Here is a 22,520-nt window from a genome sequence, read left to right as displayed (position 1 = left end):
TATTGTCTTCTCTTAGACTGCCTCTTGAATTCTGCCATTGATGGGGTCTGGAGCCAGCAGACTGAAAAGTTGGTGACCAAAGCAACAGACTCCCAGTTTGTGGTCCACACTAAGCTCCAGTTGTCCCAAGCTGCTGATGGCTTTCAGACACAGATTTATGAGGATAGGAGGCCTAGAGTGAAGGAACCAGGGATCAGGAGTTTTGGCATGGAGGAGAGGTTCCCAGTGAAGAGGCTGAGGGCTGGGCAGAGGAACCTGGTGTTGTCCCTCCTGGATCTGAGGTCATGTAGTTTTGACAGGTTCCATTTTATTTATTCATTCCACTTGTATCCTTTAGTTAGTGTAATACTTTTTTCCACTGAATGGTTTTTCATTCATAACTGTTTTTATTTGTAATTTTTCTTTAGGGAGCTCGACAAGGCAGAGTAGCCTAGTCCAATGAACAAGGTGGAGTAGTCAATGAACATGTTTATACATTTGTATAATTGAATAAACTCAATGCAACTAATTTTGCAGTTTATGTTATTGTAACTCCACTTCTTCAATTTAAATGTTTAACTTTGGCCAAAATATTCTCTCTTGTCCTTAAAACGAAGGCGTTTTTGGCCCGTTCACACTAGCGGGCCCCTGCTATAATGACCACGTAGTCACACCCAGATGTCGCTGTAGGGATCTGTGGTGGGTAGTTGTGACCGTACACCCGCCGCTCTCCCTTTTACACCTCATGCACAGGTTTTTTTCTATTCCAAGTTTGACCCTGTCTATTTCCTCTGCGCACTGCACTGTCTATAAAGTGACCATGCTTTTCCCACGCAGTCTCTTTCCCCGGCCACAAAACAACCGTGAGTGTCTAACTCACCGTTCTTTAACAACTTTAAAAAACCAAAAAAATATAAAAAATACAAAATATAAAATCTTAAAAATAAATAGGCCTTCCGTAATATACAAAATAAAAATACGTCGCTAAATTGTGTAAACAGGAGGCCTCGGGCTTAACCCGACGTTTAAGACAATTATATTTATCAGGAGAATACGCCGAAATTCATTTTTGTTTTTAGCTGTCACTTTTCCTTGTCATCGAGTCTTGAAACTTAGATCGGAACACAAGTCGCATTCTGAGTGTTTTTACTCACAGATTCGGCCCCGGGGAACAATTCTTATCAACAATTCCCGTGATTATAGCGCGAAGGAAGAATTCATACATTTTGTGCACTCCAAGAAATGAACACAGAGACTACAGGGAGTTATCCAATGGCTTCTCTCTATGTTGGCGATCTGCACCCTGATATCACAGAGGCTATGCTGTATGAGAAATTCAGCCCAGCAGGACCGGTGTTGTCTATTCGAGTATGTCGTGATATGATCACCCGACGCTCTCTGGGTTATGCCTATGTGAATTTCTCGCAACCCACCGACGGTAAGCAATAAAGCATGCCTCCAAAATAATGGCGCAAAGAGTTGATTGGATGTTGGATTTATTTGAGCATGTCAACAGTTCAGTGCATTCGTTTTAAAGAGAATACAATGTAAAGCACATCTTGATTTTGAGTTTAAATCAGTTGTGATGTGATTTCCTTCATGGACTAACTCTGCTGAGTGGAGAAGTACAACGTTTGGAATATCTCTTGACCCATTTAGCGATGGTGGCCCACTTCAAAGTGTCATTGTTTGAGGAATGGCCAGGATACGCTCCAGGACTCCTGCTTTGCCATGTACAAGACTCCTGCTTTGGAGATGTTGTGCCTCTACCTTTGAATGGGTGGCTGCAGCTTTGCTCCAGAGTACTGCTCCAAAGTGCCTAACCCAAAGTGGCCCATTTCTGCTCCTATTTAAAGGGCCATAAGGGAACTGTTCTGTAGTGAAATTAATTCCCAATACCTTCCCTACTGCTTTACACACACAGAGGAAAAAACGGCCCAGCTGAACAGTAAGGCCACGTTCCCAATGATTAGAGGTGCACGCACCAACCAATGGTTGCGTACCACTTTATTGACTGTGCAGTCGGGCACCAGAGTGCTAAAACATATGTGGTTTTCTGATACCTAAAATACCTATCCAGGCGTTGTAAGATCTGGCATGCGTCAGAAATGTCTAAGCAGGAGAACACGACCTAACTCTTCCATTCCCCTGCGTGCTGGGGATCATGTGATGTCATCTGATCTGAGGAGAATAAGCCTGAATAGATTGCTTCTGCGAATACAATTCTGCTGAAACTTTTCTTGTGGATTCAACACCTTTTTCTGGTTGGATTTCTTGAGTAATTGTTGAAGGGAGTGTCATACTCAACACCTTATTGTTCTCTCCTCTGCATGTTGATCTGTGATGTTTTGCTCAGGTTGTAGTGGCTTACAATGTACGCGCTTGCAGGGTACACTGGAGGAATTTCCAACATTTGTATCCAAGCCCCTGCTCCTATTGTAAGAAATCTGAACGTTTAACATATACTTGCACTCTTTGATTTACCACTCGATTCAACAATCACTCTTCTTTTAATTGTCCAAAGTAGAGTTATGTGCAGTAGAATCACGTATTTGTTAGGGGGTGTGACCTGACGCGATTTAGCTGTAGCATATGGGGGTGTGTTCTACGACAGTGTGTCAGTGTGGACCTATGGGGCTGTTTTCATTTCACACCTGCCACCAGATATCTGACTCAGTGTAACTAGAGAACTCTGTGGTCACAATATAACCTGAAGGTTGTACTTTTATGACAATACACAATCAATATAACGTGTCAGGAAGTAAAAGTGTAGTACAACTACCATAGATGTAGGCCTACAACTACAACCACATATTTGAGGCGAGTACTATAACTTCATGTGACTAAACCAGCTTTGGCTGACCGTCTCCACTTGGGTTTCAGCATGTCACAGCTGCATTTGTAAATAGTTGCAAGACCTGGGGTTGCTCATCTGAACATTCTTGTTGAATGTGTCTCCATCAATGGAAGAGAATGAATAAACGCTCACTCCACACCAGCACATAGCTCTCAGGACCCCTCTCTAAATATAGTCGCTCTCTCAGGCAGTCCAAATGTTGCCTGCTTATATCTCAAATGTTTTAAAGTCTTCATACAAGGGTAATGTTTGACAATTAATTAGGGTGGCTACCAGCCTCGCCTAGAATAAACTATCCAGTTTTCAGTTGTATGACAAAATACATTTACAGTATAATATCTTCACACTGACCTGTGAAGTTCACTTGTTTTGTGTGTCACATTCACTTTACCTCTTATTTGATTTCATAATGTGTTTCTCTTATTTGATTTCGTCATGCTTATCTCTGCTATTCATCTATTGCGAAATCTCAGCTCCACATGGTGCTCATGTTCTTTCATCAAGCATGGCCATGGGAACCTTCCAGAACTAGACAGACAGGGTGACCGTCACACACCTTCTCTGAGCTGGTTTGTGTGAAGTACAATTGCACAGCAAACTGCTGATGCCAGCAGAGGCAAGGGAGCTCCGTTTTGTTTAACAGACATTTTTAGCTCTAAAGCCCGGGTGTGTGTTGCTGTGGAGTGACAGGAACAAAGGGGAGCTCTCTGGTTGGCATGTGTCCCCAGATGGACATGAGAGAGAGAGAGAGGGCAGGAAAATGAGAACTGGCACAACAGAAATCATGATAGGCCGATCTGGAAATGTAAATCAAAGTTACACACACTGGCATAGGTAGAATGGACCATGAAAAATAATACAATGGCTGGTGTTTATTAGAGAACCTATAAGAGAATGTAAAGTTTAAGAGCCATTTGCCTCACTGAATTATATCTGTACATGCACTATATGTCTGCCATTGTATCTATTCATTATGAGAGGGTGAATCAACTATTATGACTTGTGTCTTGTGGCACTTCTGGTCCCACTTGTCTGTGTGTTAGCGCCATGTGCTCCTGCCTAGCCAACTGCCCCCCCTAACAGCTGCTCAGTGTGGTGGCAGGTGGAGGTCAGACTCCATAGCCACGTGGTGTAGTAGTTCGGACAATCCAATAGTAGCATGGTTTCTTAGTTAAAAGTGTGCAATAAACTAGGGCCAGTAGTTTTTCCTGACCACATGACTTGACCAGGAGTAACTCCTGGTCCTATCCATCACGACACAATGTGGTAGTGTGAATGATTTGGGAGATGTACGTATGGTGTAGCATGCAGCATGGTGCGGTGTGCATGATTTGAAGTGAGCACTATATAGCATAAACAACATGGTGTTTGGTGGTGTACACAGTGGCTATGTTTTTGGCTCCATGATGTAAGTTAACACTCTGACCTCTCCCCTCTAGCCGAGAGAGCCCTGGACACCATGAACTTTGATGTGGTGAAAGGGAAGCCAATCAGAATCATGTGGTCACAGAGAGACCCCTCCCTCAGGAAGTCTGGGGTGGGCAACGTGTTCATCAAGAACCTGGACAAGACCATCGACAACAAGGCACTCTATGACACCTTCTCTGCCTTTGGGAACATACTGTCTTGCAAAGTAAGATGGCAGTGTTTCTGACCACAGACATCTGTATGACCATAGACTTGTGTACTTTTTTTTAAAACAGCATCAACTTGTCTCTCAAACAGGTTGTGTGTGATGAGAATGGATCCAAAGGATATGCGTTTGTGCACTTTGAGACGCAGGACGCAGCCGACCGCGCCATTGAAAAGATGAACGGCATGCTTCTGAACGACCGCAAGGTGTGAGTGTCTGATCAACTAAGAGAGGGTGGGGAGGTGTGGGGAAGGGGCTGAACTGGAGTTAAATCATTGTGTAGAAAGTTGACAGTTTAGATCAATCAAGGGCAGCTAGGATATTGAAGGGGATTGTACATGGTTGGAATCTGAATTAGTTAATCTGTTGGCCTATACTCTGACACGGCAAAAGGAGAGGTTAGCATGAGAACAGCAACCTGTAGATCAGGGATGGGCAACTGACGGCCCACAGGCCCGCATATCCATCTTATTTTGTGGCCCCCTCCCCCATCAAGGTTGCCCATCCCTGCTGTAGATGCATATAATGAGCCTCTTTCTCACACTCAGTCCCCATACACCCTCTTTTTCTGTGTGGTTTGTGTGAATTACACAACTAACAGTGAATGTTTTTTGCAGTGCTTACTGGGAAATGTGCCTTTTAAACCTATACAACAACACATTTCAACTCTGTGGTCACCTCACTCCATGTGTCAGCTGAGCATCCTTCTGTCTGTATGTTTGTCCACCCGTCCACCTGCCTGTCGTGTGTGTGTGTGTGTGTGTGTAACCAAGCTTGTGTGTTTTAGTGATGGAGCGAATGCAGGAATGCAATACTGGAGCCAGATTGGGAGAGGTCTGCATAACAAGGTACAGTCTGAGTAGAGGAATAGGATCTATCAACCTCGTTTGGTCCTCAGCTTTCCTCTTTATGGACCTCTGTCCCTCCATGCCTCAAGTCTTGGACCAGGAAACGTCATTGTCTGGTGTGTTCTGGGTGTATAGCATGAATGCTCAGTTTGCCTGATTGTGGTGCCATAAACAGTGCAAGAAGAAGTTTGTTCAATGTTGTTCCTGAGAGGTCCTTGACTGACTCACTGTGCTGCTGTCCTATACAAAGTGCTTCCTTCCATTTAATAGTCTGGGACTCCTCAATGTCCGTGCTGTGAAAACATGACTCTCAGATGAAAAACATAAGAGATGGGTCACAGTCCCTTTCTCCCTCCTGCTCAGGACCGTTTTACAAAAGTTGTGTCATTGCCCTCTCGTGGTGTTTAGGTTCGTTGGACGTTTCAAGTCTCGGAAGGAGAGGGAGGCAGAACTCGGGGCCAAAGCAAAGGAGTTCACCAACGTCTACATCAAGAACTTTGGAGACGACATGAACGATGACAAGCTAAAGGAAATGTTTGACCAATACGGTAAGCTGTGACTGAAACATACCGCTTGAGTTTGCTCATTAGTGGAGCTGTTTTTGTTTATAAAATATTTGTCTTGCAATCTTTTCAAGGAAACTAGACATGCACTTGCATTTCTCAAAACGCATATAGCTGAGTCCCATTTGTTCTTGTTTCCTCCCTGCAGGTAGAATTCTCAGTGTGAAGGTTATGACCGACCCCAGTGGCAAATCTCGAGGCTTTGGCTTTGTGAGTTACGAGAAACACGAGGATGCTAACAAGGTACTATTATACCCTCATAACAACAGTCATGTCAATACAAGTCAGCAGGCTTTCGTGGTTGGTGTAAAAAGACTAAGTGAGACAATCGTACTAATAATCACATTGTGTTAACTTATGGGTTTACGGCATATAGACTGGCTCTAACAAATAGATCTCTACTCAGGCATGTGAGGAGATGAACGGCCAAGAGTTCAATGGGAAGACGGTGTTTGTGGGACGCGCTCAAAAGAAGATTGAACGGCAGGGGGAGCTGAAGAGGAAGTTTGAGATGCTGAAACAGGAGAGGATCAGCCGTTACCAGGTCAACTAGCATGTCACTCTACTCTGGCACCACTATGTCTAATAGAACACTGATTACAACCAAATGCCATTAATCAACCTGACATCTTGTTTCATAGTACCCATCCATTAAGGAAACAAGCCAGGCTGAGTATGTATGTTTGTGGTCATGACAGTGTTTTTCTGGTTTCAGGGCGTTAACCTTTACATTAAAAACTTGGACGACACCATTGATGACGAGAAACTGCGCAAGGAATTCACCCCATTCGGGTCCATCACCAGTGCCAAAGTGAGAGAGTGCAGCAGAAGCCTAAACAGTGCACCACAATTACTCTTTTCAGTTGTGTATTTGGAGTGTGTTATCCAGATATAACACGGCTTCTCTTGCTGCAGGTGATGCTGGAGGAGGGGCGGTCCAAGGGCTTTGGGTTTGTCTGCTTCTCCTCTCCTGAGGAGGCCACCAAGGCTGTGACTGAGATGAACGGGCGCATTGTGGGCTCCAAGCCCCTCTACGTGGCCTTGGCTCAGCGCAAAGAAGAGCGCAAGGCCCACCTCACTAACCAGTACATGCAGCGCATCACTGGCATGAGGGCCATGCCTGCCAACGCCATCATCAACCAGTTCCAGCCCGCCAGCGGATACTTCATGCCTGCAGTACCTCAGGTTAGTGAGGGAGAGAGGGTTAAAATGGGTTTGAGAGAAAGTTATGTGAGCTTTACTGGAAATGCCCTTCCCAAAAGACATGTCAAGGTTCTGACAGTTGATATAATAAATACTGCTGTGCAAATGCCAGTAAGATGATTGGCACTGTAACAAGTGAGTCAGTTGTTGTTTACATGGAGCAAGATGTAGAACTTTAATGTTGTGCAACATTATTGCATATATGGTTACACTTCTGTCCTTGTGTGTGTGTGTGTGTGTGTGTGTGTGTGTGTGTGTGTGTGTGTGTGTGTGTGTGTGTGTGTGTGTGTGTGTGTGTGTGTGTGTGTCTCTCCCAGGGACAAAACAGGACCACCTACTATGCACCCAATCAGCTGACCCAAATGAGGCCCAACCCCCGCTGGCAGCAGCAGGGTGGCAGAGGCCAAGGTGAGGGTTAGAGATGACATCATACATAATAGCTAAATTTAACATGGGCTATATTTCCAGGCTATATATCCAGGTTATGTTTATTAAAGTACTATATGTCCTAGTGACATATTATGGTGACTTGAACTGCTGTCCAATAGTAGCCCTGCCCCTCCCCTCTCTCCTCCTCTCTAGGTGGGTTCCAGGGGATGCCCAACTCCCTGCGCCAGCCTGGTCCACGTGCCAACCTGAGACACCTGGCTCCCAACGCCAGCGCCCAGGGCCCACGAGGCATGGGGCCTGCTGGAGCTCAGAGAGTTGGTAAGACTGGATTCCCTCAGTATATCTGATAGCAACTGATTATAATTTACATGGTGGAAATATTACCTCATCAAACTTGATATACTTGGCTCATCATACGTCCTTACACTTCCATTAGGAGGTGCTGGCCAGGCCATGGGTCCTCGTCCTTCCATGGGAGTTCCTGCCCCTCGTGCCATGCCACCCTACAAGTACGCCACCAGCATACGCAACACTAACCCCCAAGTGGTGCAGCCCATCGCCTTACAGCAGGTAAATCTCACCAACCTCCAGCTGCCTCCTTCCTCCCTCGTCTCTTCTCGTCCCTCAAATGTCTATTTTCCCTTCCACTATTTTTCTGTTCCATCACTCCCTTGTTTTAAACCCTTTGTTGCCTGTCTTCCTCCTCTCAGGCTCAGCCAGCTGTACATGTGCAGGGTCAGGAGCCTCTCACATCCTCCATGCTGGCTTCTGCACCCCCTCAGGAGCAGAAGCAGATGCTGGGTGAGTGCTGGAACTGATTGGTGGTGTGTCATATTGGTCCTTGGAAGTTCAATGCCAAATTGTAGAGTCTAGACCCTTTGGAGGGATTTTGAACATCATTGCAATAAGGTGCAATTATATAGTAACATTTGAAACCGTGAGAACCATTCTTAACCCTCCCTGTCTCTCGTCTCTCTCTCAGGGGAGCGCCTGTTCCCCCTGATCCAGGCCATGCACCCCAGCTTGGCAGGGAAGATCACTGGAATGCTGCTTGAGATCGACAACTCTGAGCTGCTGCACATGCTGGAGTCCCACGAATCCCTGCGCTCCAAGGTACCAGCAACAGGATAATATCAGGATAAGATCATAAAAAGGGATCTAGGGTCATAGTGTTGGCTAAGGCTCTAATTGTTTCTCCTATTTCTCTGTGTGTTTGTGCAGGTGGAGGAGGCTGTTGCTGTTCTGCAGGCCCACCAGGCAAAGAAGGATGCCACGCAGAAAGTGGGAGTCATCCCTACAACCACTGCTGCCTCTACTTCCTGATGGGTAAGAGCGCTTACTAAATGTTTGTTAGATTAGTATTGTTAATAGATGAGAAAATGTGAGCTATGATATCCCCGAAGCATTAGCTTTTGCCCCAGCACTGATAATGGTGTCTACTCCAACTTTTTGGCAACATACATTAATGGTGTATAGATTTGCGAACTTAATCCATTGCTTTTGATTAGTTCAATTGTAGTGGGTTCATATTTCTTATCCAATGCTTTTTGTGTTTCTCCCCCCCCCCTTAGGACACAAACAACTGAGAAAAAGATGGGGAGAGATCACTACATTGGCTTCAAATGCCTGGGTCATCTCTACAAAATCCTATGCAAAAATAAATAAACAAGGTTGAAAAAAATAGAAAAAATCTTTTAAAAACATAAATATAAAAAAAAAGATTACAGTACTTCATTTGTCTAGTTCTGTAATAATTTTTAACTTTACCAAAAGCAAAACTTCCAACTAAATAAGGCCCTTTATTTTGTGGCCAAGACTGACCCCTTTTCTCTGATGAAAATTTGCTTTGCTCTTATTCTTTGTTTGAAAGTTTTGTTTTATGATTTGATTTGGACAATTGGATTCCTCCGTCCCATCATGTTATCATGGGTGGTGTGGTATATGGTATTCTCAATAAAGGGATGAATATATCAAATTTACAATGTTTGTTTTTCTTTTCCACAATAGTTTTCATACTGCCATAGCCCCATAGTAGGTGTGTTCACACTGCACATTACCCCAGGCCCCAGACCCCAACAAAAGCTTGTTTGAACCGGATAAGCTAGTCCAGGACGTCTGAACCCGGAGCTAAGAACAATGCAGTGTGAAAATGCCTAGTGTGTACACATTTCATTGCTCAAGTGAAGCATTGAATAAAGATTAGATTATTGGTTATTGATCAAATTATTAATTTCACAACCAAAAAGCTAATTAATAATGTTACATGAATAACACTAGCTACCTTCACAGAAACTGAGGACCATAAAGAAATAAAGGTTTGGGGAATTGAGAAGTAAGACCACTATTATACCAACTAGCCAGCAACAGTGATTTAAAAAAAAGTACTATACTGTATTTTGAGTTTAGCTGTAAGAGTTCAGCTTTTGGAGAGTCCCACTGGTTAAGATTCAGCGATCATTTTTAAACGGAAAAGACAGGTGGCGCCGGAGCTCAAAAGTGAATCACCAGAGAGGTGGGCTTTGGTTGTAATGCACCAATCACGAGTCTTGTTGGGTTCAAGGGTTAAAGGTTACAAGATGGCGGCGACCAAACGAGTGCTGTATGTTGGTGAGTTGGCTACCCTGCAACAGTTTTTCCTACGTAGTTACTGTGTAGTTGAAATAAACATATTTTAGTAATCTCCTGGCAATTAAGCTACACATTATTTACGTGTAAAGTGGACCAGTCTGTGAATAAGCTGGCTAGATAAAGTTAGCTAGTTGCAGGCAGAAAGTGTGTGTAACGTTAGCAATTTAACGTCTATCAAACTATTGGTTGTTGTAAAGCCCCATTCGTGTTATATGAACACTTTTAGTTATAAAAGCTTGAAAGACCGTTTATCTGAGTTGAATTAACTCCTAGTTAACTAACATGATTGTGTGTGCCTGTTGTGTTGACAGGTGGTCTCACAGAGGAGGTGGACGAGAAAGTGCTGCACGCGGCATTCATTCCGTTCGGTGATGTCACAGACATTCAGATTCCAATAGACTATGAAACAGGTCCGAATAAATAGCTTTACCATTCAAATTTGGCATAAACGATCAGCTGAATCAGTAAAAAGAAACGAATCTATCCGTCCTGTCTACTTAGCCGGAGCAAACTGCGACTGTCCGTAGATGAAACCCTGAAGTTTAGAGCTGACGTTAAATGTCTCATGTTATTGTTTACTTTGCAGAAAAGCACAGAGGATTCGCCTTCATTGAATTTGAATTGGCAGAGGTAAGTTTAATCAAAACCTCAATGCAAGTAATGATGTTGGAGATGCTAGCTAGTTACCAATGTGAGGTCATTCCACCGGTTCAGGTTCAGCATGGATCGCGGTATGCTTTTACAATGATTTTACATACATTTAGGGTCATTTCACGTAAATATCATATCGTACAGTATTGTGATTTTTAGACATGGTTAACAACGTCCACATTTATGTTTTCAGATTTATGATGTATTTTGATTACCACATTATTGACGTTTAGTGAGAATTGATTTGATCACTGCTGTGTTTTGTAGAAATCTAGCATTGCGCCCATTGTTTGTCGTGTCACCTAACATCCTTATCTAGGGGTTATGGTGGATGGTCATTAGTCATCATGGTGATTGTGTTGTACTGGTTTGCTGTGATTGTCTTTCATCCCCCTCTTCATCTTCCACAGGATGCTGCAGCTGCTATTGATAACATGGTGAGTGTTTGCTTCCCACTAAAGTCAAATTGGTTTAACTAACAGTGATTTGCATTATCCCTTGTTTTGGTAGTCTGTACTCTGAGACAGTGACTCACATGTTTAAAAGCTGTGGTATTGCATCTCATTGATGCATGTTTTTCCACTGTTTTATTGACAGAATGAGTCCGAGTTGTTTGGAAGAACCATCCGGGTCAACATTGCCAAACCTATGAGGATCAAAGAGGGCTCTTCTCGTCCAGGTGAATGATATGTGTTAGTCTCTCTATAAAGACTTTAAACTGTCCCATGGCTTTTAGATGTGGTAAAACCGCTAACTGTATACCATTTCCTCAGTTTGGTCGGATGATGATTGGCTGAAGAAGTTCTCGGGAACGACTGTCGAAGACGCTGAGGTTACGGAGTCCACTGGAGAATCAGCCAAATCAACAACAGCAGATGTAAGTTGACTGTGTGTTCCTGCCTGTCTCTCTGTGAGTGTAGTACATTGCATAGTATCATGATCTAAAAGCTTGACACAATATTTTCATTGATTGCAGGGCGAGCCCCCAGCCAAGAAGGGCAGAACGAACCCCCAGGTTTACATGGACATCAAGATTGGCAACAAGCCAGCAGGGAGACTGCGCTTCCTGCTCCGAGCAGACATTGTTCCTATGACAGCAGGTATCCATGCTCCTCCTTGTTATAAAGTACCAGGAACATTTCTGAAAATAGAACACTTAATCATTAGATTTTAGGGATATTCAAATAAAATTGTATTTGTCACTCTGTATGCAATAATAGTTAACATGATTTTTGAATTACCAACTCATCTCTGTAGCCCACACATACAATTATCTGTAAGGTCCCTCAGTAGAGCAGTGAATTTCAAACACAGATTAACTACAAAGACCAGGGAGATTTTCCAATGCCTCGCAAAGAAGGCCACCTATTGGTAGATGGGTAAAAATAAAATGCAGACATTGAATATCCCTTTGAGCAGGTTAAAGTTATTAATTACACATTGATGGTGTATCAATACACCCACTCACTACAAAGATACAGGTGTCCTTCCTAACTCTGTTGCCGGAGAGGAAGGAAACCGCTCAGGGATTTCACCATGAGTAATGGTAACTTTAAAACAGTTACAGTTTAATGAGGATGGATCAACGTTGTAGTTACTCCACAATACTAACTTAATTGACAGAGGGAAAAGGACGCCTGTACGGAATACAAATATTCTTTAACATGCATCCTGTTCGCATCCGTGCACTAAAGTAATTTGGCAAAGCAAGTCACTTTTTGTCCTGAATAGAAATTGGTATGTTTGGGGCAAATCTATTACAACATAATATACCTCCTCATATTTGCAAGCATAGTGGTGGCTGCATCATGTTATGGGTATGCTTGTAATCGTTAAGGACTGGGGAGTTTTTCAGGATAAAAATATATATACGGAATGGAACTAAATCAAATTTTATTTGTCGCATGCGCCGAATACAACTGGTGTAGACCTTACCGTGAAATGCTTACTTACAAGCCCTTAACCAACAATGCTGTTTTAAGAAAAATGAGAGTTAAGAAAATATTTACTAAATCAAGTAAAGTTTAAAAAAATGATATACAAAAAAACCACAGTAAAATAATAAGTCTATATACGGGGTACCGGTACCGACCACGGCAAAATCCTAAAGGAAAGCCTTGTTTAGTCTCCTTTCCACCAGACACTGAGATTAATTCACCTTTCAGCAGGACAATAACCTAAAACAAAAGGCCAAATCTACACTGGAGTTGCTTACCAAGAAGACAGAGTGGCTGAGTTACAGTTTTGACTTAAATTTATGCTAAGACCTGAAAATGGTTGTCTAGCAATTGTCAACAACCAATTTGAATATGTTGCACAATCCAGGTGTGGAAAGCTCTTAGACTGTCAAAGGTGCCTTTACAAAGTATTGACTCAGGGGTGTGAATACTTATGTCAATTAGATATTTCTGTATTTCAAAAATTCTGAAAACACATTTTCATTTTGTCATTATGGGGTATTGTGTGAAGATGGGTGAGCAAAAAAATAAATGTGAAACATTTTGAATGCAGGCTGTAACAACATTGTGGAAAAGGTCAAGGGGTATGAATACATTCTGAAGGCACTGTACATGAAGGCAGGGTGGAGTGACTAGGTATCAGGATGTATCAAAGCAGAGCTCATATGTAAAGCAGGAAACATGCAGCTAGTCTGAAGTATTGTATGCTTGTTAAATAGAAGCAGCATCCCCTAAAATCTCCAACCCTTTTGCCCTGATATCTCCTATAGAAAACTTCCGCTGCTTGTGCACACATGAGAAGGGCTTTGGCTTCAAAGGCAGCAGTTTCCACCGCGTCATCCCTCAGTTCATGTGTCAGGGAGGAGACTTCACCAACCACAACGGTACTGGGGGCAAGTCCATCTACGGGCGCAAGTTTGACGATGAGAACTTTGTCCTCAAACACACTGCTGCAGGTGAGACACGCCCAGGTCTAAATGGCAGTCTGTCTGTGACTTAATGTGTAGAGTGGTGAGGAAGTGCATGAGAGGCATTGCCATACGCAGATTTGGTTGAGTATGGTTTCTGATCACAATGCTCCCCTCTTGTGTGTAAAGGTCAGCTCTCAATGGCTAACTCTGGAGCAAACAGCAACGGCTCTCAGTTCTTCATCACCTGCGATAAAACGGATTGGCTGGATAACAAACATGTGGTGTTTGGAGAGTTGATGGAGGGTATGGAGGTGGTCAAAGCCATGGAGGTAAGCGGAGGGGAGGGACATGCATGGAGGTGGTGAAGGGGAAGAATGGTCCTATAGGTGGTTACAGACTGTGAAGAAGTTGTGTACTAAGACTCATGTCATGTTGTTTTCCCTGTCCCCACAGGCACAAGGAACAAAAGAAGGCAAGCCCAAGCAAAAAGTGATAATTTCAGACTGTGGAGAGTATGTTTGAGTTGAAGTACAGAAGAGTGACTGTTGTATGTTTGTGTAGCTCTGTGTGTGACTGAATGTTTAAGAGAAATTAGCAGTGTCAGACTGCAGAATTGTTAAACGGGCAAATGTTGTATCATGTACTGCAGATGCCCATGACTCATCTGCTGTACATGGATTGTTGCTGTTGGTTCCAACTTCTCTGTGATGTAAATATTGCAAACACTTTTTTATAATGAACATGAACAGCTTCTGTGTCAATTTCATGTTTTCCAGATGTAAAATGAAATGTTTTTGTTGTATTTCACAATACTGTACCAACATCTACTCCCTATAAAATTGACCTGCTTTAGATTAGAATGTTTTTGGTCATGTATTATTTTCTCTATTTTTTTTATAACATGTCTGAAATGAAAGCCTATGATCAGTAGCTCCAGTCCAAATTATACTGAACAAAAATAAACCCAACATGTAAATTGTTTCATTAGCTGAAATAAAAGATCCCCGAAATTTACCATTTGCACAAAAAGCTTATTTTTCTCCTTTTGTGCACAAATTTGTTTACATCCCTGTTAGTGAGCATTTCTTTGCCAAGATAATCCATCCACCTGACAAGTGTGAGATATCAACAAGCTGATTAAACAGCATGATCATTACACAGGTGCACCTTGTGCTGGGGACAAAAGGCCACTGTAAATTGTGTAGTTTAGTCACAATACAATGCCACATGTCAAGTTGAGGGAGCATGCAATTGGCATGCTGACTGCATGAATGTCCACCAGAACTGTTGACAGAGAATTGAATGTTAATTTCTTTACCATAAGCCGCCTCCAGCGTCGTTTTAGAGAATTTGGGAGTCCGTCAGACCGGCCTCACAACTGCAGACCATGTGTAACTCTGCCAGCCCAGGACCTCCACATCCGGCTTCTTCACCTGCAGGATCATCTGAGACCAGCCACCCAGACAGCTGATAAATCTCTGGGTTTGCACAACTGTATATGTTTTGCACAAACTGTCTCGGGGAAGCTCATCTGCATGCTCGCAGTCCTCACCAAGGTCTTTACCTGACTGCGGTTCGGCGTCGTAGCTGACTTCAGTGTGCAAATACTCACCTTCGATGGCCACTGGCACGCTGGAGAAGTGTGCTCTTCACGGATGAATCCCGGTTTCAACTGTACCTGGCAGATGGCAGACCACATGTATGGCGTGGTGTGGGCGAGCGATTTGCTGATGTCAACGTTGCGAACAGAGTGCCCCATGGTGGTTGGGGGGTTATGGTACGGGCAGGCATAAACGACAGACAACGAACACAATTGCATTTTATCGATGGCAATTTGAATGCACAGAGATACCATGACAAGATCCTGAGGCCCATTGTCGTGCCATTCATCCGCCACCATCACCTCATCTTTCAGTATGAGGCAAACGCTGCATGGGGCAAATGGTTGTCACACCAGATACTGACTTGTTTTCTGATCCACGCCCCTACTTTTTCCTAATGTCCACTATACCAAAGTATGTGGTAACCCGTTAAAATTTGTGGATTCGGCTATTTCGGCCACACCCGTTGCTGACAGATGTATCGAGCACACCGCCATGCAATCTCCATAGACAAACATTGGCAGTAGAACGTCTCAGTGACTTTCAATGTGGCACTGTCATAGGATGCCACCTTTCCAACAAGTCAGTAAGTCAAATTTTTGCCCTGTTAGAGCTGCCACAGGGAAAACTGTACGTGCTGTTATTGTGAAGTGGAAAATTCTGGGAGCAACAACGCTCAGCCGCAAAGTGGTAGGCCACACAAGCTCACCAAATGGGACCACCGAGTGCTGAAGCGTGTAGCGCAAAAAAATGCAACATTCACTACTGAGTTCCAAACTGCCTCTGGAACTGCTTCTGGAAGCAATGTCAGCACAAAAACTGTTCGTTGCGAGCTTCATGAAATGGGTTTCCATGGCCGAGCAGCTGCACACAAGCCCAAGATCACCATGTGCAATGCCAAGTGTCGGCTGGAGTGGCGTAACGCTCGACCCATTGGACTCAGGAGCAGTGGAAACGTTCTCTGGAATTAAGCTTCACAATCTGGCAGTCTGACAGACGAATCTGGGTTTGGCGGATGCCAGGGGAACGCTACCTGCCTCAATGCATAGTGCCAACTGTAAAGTTTGGTGGAGGAGGAATAATGGTCTGGGGCTGTTTTTCATGGTTCGGACTAGGCCCCTTAGTTCCAGTGAAGGGAAATCTTAACGCTACAGCATACAATGACATTTTAGACCCCTCAAACTCAACTCTGGACCTCAAAGACAGTTCCACTGCATTTTTTCATTGTTCCCCTCTAATCAGGGACTGACTTACACCAGGGACACCAGGTGTGTACAATTAACTATCAGGTAGAACAGAAAACCAGCAGGTTCTGGACCTCATAGGGTAAGGGGCGAGTACCCCTGTTCTAGACGATTCTGTGCTTTTAACTTTGTGGCAACACTTTGGGGAATCCCTTTCCTGTTTAAGCAGGACAATGCCCCCCTGCACAAAGTAAAGTCCATACAGAAATGGTTTGTTGAGCCAGGCCTAATCGCCCGACCTCACTAATGTTGTTGTGGCTGAATGGAAGCAATTCCCTGCAGCAATGTTTCAACATCTAGTGGAAAGCTTTCCCAGAAGAGTGGAGGCTGTTATAGCAGCAAAGGGGGACAAACTCCATATTAATACCCACGATTTTGGAATGAGATGTTCGATGTTCAGGTGTCCACATACACTACCTGACCAAAAGTATCTGTGACCAACAGATGCATATCTTTATTCCCAGTAATGTGAAATCCATAGATATGGGTCTAAGGCATTTATTTCAATTGACTGATTTCCTTAAATGAACTGATAACTCAGTAAAATATTTAAAATTAATGCATGTTTATATTGTAGTTCTGTACATTAAAATGGCCCGTGAAACCGCTCATCTGCATGGTTCACGAGCCCCACCCGAACAAGTTAATTGTTGCACGACAACATCGCTATGTGTAACTGCTCCACCCACACTCCTGCGTTGAGAAACCGATTTTCATCGGTGGGGTCGCTTTCAAAGCGTGTTTCTCCGTTCCTATACGGACTGCAACTTCCCCGACTGAGTTTATGGTCCTTTTGTAATCGACATTTTGAAGGGTAAGTACATGATTTGTTTTCATTTCCATCCGTGTATCAATACTAGTCGTGTAAGGTTATTAGATTACGATAGAGAATGTCTGGGTTATTTCGTTGGTTGAAGAGACTGCATTTGGGAAATGTTTTCTCTAATCTTTCTCTATTATTCAGCGCACTCACTAGAATAAACAATTGGGGAATAAAGTACTGTGGTTGCTGCATAGCCTGTCCGTGTTAAGACCTACTCTGAACATTTAACTTGCTATTTTGCAATAGTTAACTTCCTACTAAATAGGAATCTTGTCATGTGCTTTTAGGACATGGGGGCTTTTACATTTACATTTTACATTTTAGTCATTTAGCAGACGCTCTTATCCAGAGCGACTTACAGTACCGTACTTTTGCCATCCTTGATACATACACATTATTATTCATCATTCAATATAATTTTGAAAAAGACGGTAAGTGTGAAAATAGCTCCCAGTTAGGCCTATTTATTGAGAATTTTACACAGTGGAAAACCAATTATGTGTGAATAAAAAATGGGAATACTGTACCTAGTCAGTTGTCCAACAATGTATTATTATTATTATTATTATTATTATATAACAATGTCTTCTGCACATTTCAGTTTCAACCACTCTGAATCTGCCTTGATGTCTTCGGTGCCCAGGAGTTAAATATATACAGGGCCAGTCAAAAGTTTGGACACACCTACTCATTCCAGGGTTTTTCTTTATTTTTACTATTTTCTACATTGTCGAATAATAGTGAAGACGTCAACACTATGAAATAACACATGGAATCATGTAGTAATCAAACCATCTCAATTGGGTTGAGGTTGGGTTATTGTGGAGGCCAGGTCATCTGATGCAACACTCCATCACTCTCCTTCTTGGTCAAATAGCCCTTACACAGCCTGGAGGTGTGTTGGGTCATTGTCCTGTTGAAAAACAAATGATAGGCCCACTAAACGCAAACCAAATGGGATGGCGTATTGCTGCAGTAGCCATGCTGGTTAAGTGTGCCTTGAATTCTAAATAAATCACTGACCGTGTCCCCGGCACAGCACCATCACACCTCTTCCTCCATGCTTCACGGTGGGAACCACACATGCGGAGATCATCCGTTCACCTACTCTGTGTTTCACAAATACACGGCAGTTGCAACCAAAAATCAGACCCAAGGACAGATTTCCACCGTTCTAATGTCCATTGCTTGTGTTTCTTGGCCCAAGCAAGTCTCTTCTTATTATTGGTGTCCTTTAATAGTGGTTTCTTTGCAGCAATTCGACCATGAAGGCCTGATTCATGTAGTCTTCTCTAAACAGTTTATTTTGAAATGTGTCTGTTGCTTGAATTTGTAAAGCATTGATTTGGGCTGCAATTTCTGAGGCTGCTAACTCTAATGAATTTATCCTCTGAAGCAGAGGTAACTCTGGGTCTTCCTTTCCTATGGTGGTCCTCATGAGAGACAGTTTCATCATAGTGTTTGATGGTTTTTGCGACTGCACTTGACGAAACTTTCAAAGTCCTTGACATTTTCCGCGTTGACTGACCTTCATGTCTTAAAGTAATGATGGACTGTCAATTCCATTTGCTTATTTGAACTGTTCTTGCCATAATATGGACTTGGTCTTTTACCAAATAGGACTATCTTCTGTATATCTGTGTCATAACACAACTGATTGGCACAAACACATTAAGGAAAGAAAGAAATTCCACAAATTAACTTCCACAAAGGCACATCTGTTAATTGAATGCATTACAGGTGACTACCCCATGAAGCTGATTGAGAGTGTGCAAAGCTGTGATCAATGCAAATGGTGGCTACTTTGAAGAATCTCAAATATATTTTGATTTATTTAACCATTTTTTGGTTACTGCATGATTCCATGTGTTATTTCATAGTGTTTATGTCTTCACTATTATTCTAAAATGTAGAAAATAGTAAAAATAAAGAAAAACCCTTGAATGAGTAGGTGTGTCCAAACTTTTGACTGGTACTGTAAATCATTGGGGAAAACAAAAACATCAGTTATGTTTTTGTTCACTCATACTCAAAGGCCATATCTTCCCCCTACTCCCTCTCTCTTTTTCTATAGATGGCTGGAAGTAAGGAACACTCCAGAATTTGACTTGAGATCTCAACCGAAAAGGGTTTCTCACACCATCCTCCATCTTAACTTCCGTCAGAGAGGTAGATTGTGAGTCAGCTTCCCAATGAACTGGGCATTCCTCCAGGGCCTCCTCAGTGGGGTGAACAAGTACTCCACAGCGTTCGGCCGTGTCTGGCTGTCCGTTGTCTTCCTCTTCAGGGTCATGGTGTTTGTCGTGGCGGCAGAGAAGGTGTGGGGGGACGAGCAGAAGGACTTCCAGTGCAACACGGCCCAGCCTGGCTGCCATAACGTCTGTTATGACCACTTCTTCCCTGTGTCCCACATCCGCCTATGGGCCCTGCAGCTCATCTTTGTCACCTGTCCCTCCTTCATGGTGGTGATGCACGTGGCCTACAGAGATGAACGTGAGCGCAAACACACGCTCAAATATGGCGAGGGCTGTCGGAAACTTTACAAGAACACCGGCAAGAAGCGCGGGGGGCTGTGGTGGACCTACGTCCTGACCTTGATCTTCAAGATAGCCGTGGACGGCACATTTGTGTATTTAATCTATCATATCTACGAGGGCTATGACTTCCCCTCCCTCATCAAGTGTGAGCAGAAGCCCTGTCCCAACAAGGTGGACTGCTTCATCTCTCGCCCCACAGAGAAGCGTATCTTCACCATCTTCATGGTGGTCACCAGCCTGGCCTGTATCCTGCTATCTTTATTCGAGATCCTGTACCTGGTGGGGAAACGATGTAACGAGTGTTTCACCCAGATGCACCAATCACGCAACGCCGCCATCCAGTCACGCCAGGTGGCCATGGCTACCTCTCTAGTGATCGGTGGCAAGAATCAAATGGAGCCCAACTCTCTAAAGTTGCCCAGCAAGGATGCCTCAGCCCCATCTTATAGTCAGGGTTGGGGAGGAACTGATTACATGTAATCAGTCACATGTAACCTGATTACAAAAAAAAAAAAAAGGTAATCAATTACGTTACCAACAAAAATATTGTAATCAGATTACAGATACTTTAGATTACTTTTACATTTAGAAAATATTTTTTTGCAAAAAAAAATACTTGAACACCTTTCTGTTTTCTCAATGACATTTAATTCAGCATTGAAAAAAGGTTTCAAGTTTAAGTTTGTTCCACCTGAGTGAGTCTGACCACAAGTGAAAGACCACTATGATGACACACCAAAAAGAGATGTAAAAGAAGTCGAATAACGTGTCTGGAGGCAATGAGAAATATCTTCCATTTCTCTTCTGGATAGGCAAAACTTGGCCAGAGTTCTTCATTGTTCCTCTGTAGGCATTGTTTACTTACCTTTGTGCAGATGACCAGTGTTCCCCCACTCCTGCACACTGACTCGGTACCGGTACACCCTGTATATAGCCTCTTTATTGTGTTACTTTTTTTAAACTTTTGTTTATTTAGTAAATATTTTCTGAACTCTATTTCTTGAACTGCATTGTTGGTTAAGGGCTTGTAAGTAAGCATTTCACGGTAAGGTCTACCCCTGTTTTATTCGGCGCATGTGACCAATTTAATTTGATTACAAAATAATCAAATTAATTGAGTCACTTTAAATAAAACATCCATCATTAGCAGAGTTGGGCAATGTGATATATTCAAGTTATTTGTTTGCTGTCTACCACACCTCACAACTTTACCATTGCTATTTTTAGTAAAGGACTCAACCCTTGCCACACTGTGCCCACACCATTGCTGTTCTTATGCCCTGGAAAGTGTTACCTGTCTCATCCTTCATTACGAATAGCAGAGACGGCTTCAGGCTTTGTTGTGAAAAGATGGCGCATACATCAATATTGTCAGATGATGAAAGATTTGTTTTAATCCTTCTGTTTGTCAGTAGGTTATGCACAACTATGGCTTGAATACTGACGATTCATTTCTGTGTTCATGTGTATGATAGATGATAAAACACATGCACTCTGCACAAAGCCAGTAAAGCGTGTTGATTTGAATGTGTTTCAGTAAACATAGTTGTTGATGATATGTCCCAGAATGTATATTACATGGATGCAAACAGTGTATTCCATATATAGGTATATTTACATATTTTTATCTAAGTGCAGTTGCAGTTTATCTATTTCACTTTTTTGCTTGTATATTTATACAATGCAATTTATGTATTTTTCAAATAATTTTGATAAATACAATGACTGAAGTGCACATGTAACAGACAGTATTCAAATGAAGGGTTTTTTTGTTCAAAGATTCTTAAATAAGGATCAAGACCATGAATAAAGTCCCTGAGTATGGTAGGAAATATACTTTATTTCAGATGAATCCTAATTTCTGAATTATACAGTATCAGTCCCATTTTACTCTCTTGTGACAGCCTTGGATGGTTTGGTTCTGGGTGCTGATATTAGTCCCATATCATCACCAGTGCATTAGTCACAAGTTATTCATGAAGCTCATTCTATATTGCGACCAGAACATATGAACCACACTCATTGTACACTGCTCAAAAAAAAATAAAGGGAACACTTAAACAACACATCCTAGATCTGAATGAAAGAAATAATCTTATTAAATACTTTTATTTTACATAGTTGAATGTGCTGACAACAAAATCACACAGAAATAATCAATGGAAATCCAATTTATCAACCCATGGAGGTCTGGATTTGGAGTCACAGTCAAAATTAAAGTGGAAAACCACACTACAGGCTGATCCAACTTTGATGTAATGTCCTTAAAACAAGTCAAAATGAGGCTCAGTAGTGTGTGTGGCCTCCACGTGCCTGTATGACCTCCCTACAACGCCTGGGCATGCTCCTGATGAGGTGGCGGATGGTCTCCTGAGGGATCTCCTCCCAGACCTGGACTAAAGCATCCGCCAACTCCTGGACAGTCTGTGGTGCAACGTGGCATTGGTGGATGGAGCGAGACATGATGTGCTCAATTGGATTCAGGTCTGGGGAACGGGCGGGCCAGTCCATAGCATCAATGCCTTCCTCTTGCAGGAACTGCTGACACACTCCAGCCACATGAGGTCTAGCATTGTCTTGCATTAGGAGGAACCCAGGGCCAACCGCACCAGCATATGGTCTCACAAGGGGTCTGAGGATCTCATCTCGGTACCTAATGGCAGTCAGGCTACCTCTGGCGAGCACATGGAGGGC

At 43.0% G+C, this 22,520-nt stretch overlaps 3 protein-coding genes across 3 annotated transcripts; all 3 read left to right on the top strand.

Annotated features, from left to right (window-relative positions):
* The first annotated feature begins 810 nt into the window (after positions 1–810).
* Positions 811–9,448, top strand: pabpc4 (poly(A) binding protein, cytoplasmic 4 (inducible form)). Its single transcript, XM_014210412.2, has 15 exons — positions 811–1,417; positions 4,276–4,469; positions 4,562–4,677; positions 5,726–5,865; positions 6,029–6,123; positions 6,287–6,424; positions 6,596–6,691; positions 6,796–7,065; positions 7,401–7,491; positions 7,666–7,791; positions 7,910–8,043; positions 8,184–8,274; positions 8,456–8,586; positions 8,695–8,799; positions 9,045–9,448. Exons 1-14 carry the CDS (start codon positions 1,222–1,224, stop codon positions 8,794–8,796), a joined length of 1,920 nt encoding a protein of 639 aa, XP_014065887.1. The 5' UTR covers positions 811–1,221; the 3' UTR covers positions 8,797–8,799; positions 9,045–9,448.
* Positions 9,449–10,044: 596 nt separating this feature from the next.
* On the top strand, positions 10,045–14,645 carry ppie (peptidylprolyl isomerase E (cyclophilin E)). The gene is made up of 10 exons (NM_001141335.1): positions 10,045–10,080; positions 10,413–10,511; positions 10,688–10,731; positions 11,163–11,189; positions 11,350–11,431; positions 11,526–11,629; positions 11,729–11,852; positions 13,481–13,666; positions 13,808–13,950; positions 14,075–14,645. The coding sequence occupies exons 1-10, from the start codon at positions 10,050–10,052 to the stop codon at positions 14,141–14,143; spliced, it is 909 nt and encodes a 302-aa protein (NP_001134807.1). The 5' UTR covers positions 10,045–10,049; the 3' UTR covers positions 14,144–14,645.
* A 2,474-nt stretch (positions 14,646–17,119) lies between these two features.
* On the top strand, positions 17,120–21,662 carry LOC106610809 (gap junction beta-4 protein). Its single transcript, XM_014210411.2, has 2 exons — positions 17,120–17,280; positions 19,364–21,662. Exon 2 carries the CDS (start codon positions 19,482–19,484, stop codon positions 20,304–20,306), a length of 825 nt encoding a protein of 274 aa, XP_014065886.1. The 5' UTR covers positions 17,120–17,280; positions 19,364–19,481; the 3' UTR covers positions 20,307–21,662.
* The last annotated feature ends 858 nt before the right edge of the window (positions 21,663–22,520 follow it).

The sequence above is a fragment of the Salmo salar genome, chromosome ssa09, assembly GCF_905237065.1.
Source record: "Salmo salar chromosome ssa09, Ssal_v3.1, whole genome shotgun sequence".
NCBI lineage: Eukaryota > Metazoa > Chordata > Actinopteri > Salmoniformes > Salmonidae > Salmo > Salmo salar.
Note: the sequence above shows the minus strand (reverse complement) of the source record. Positions and strands in the feature narration are given on the sequence as shown.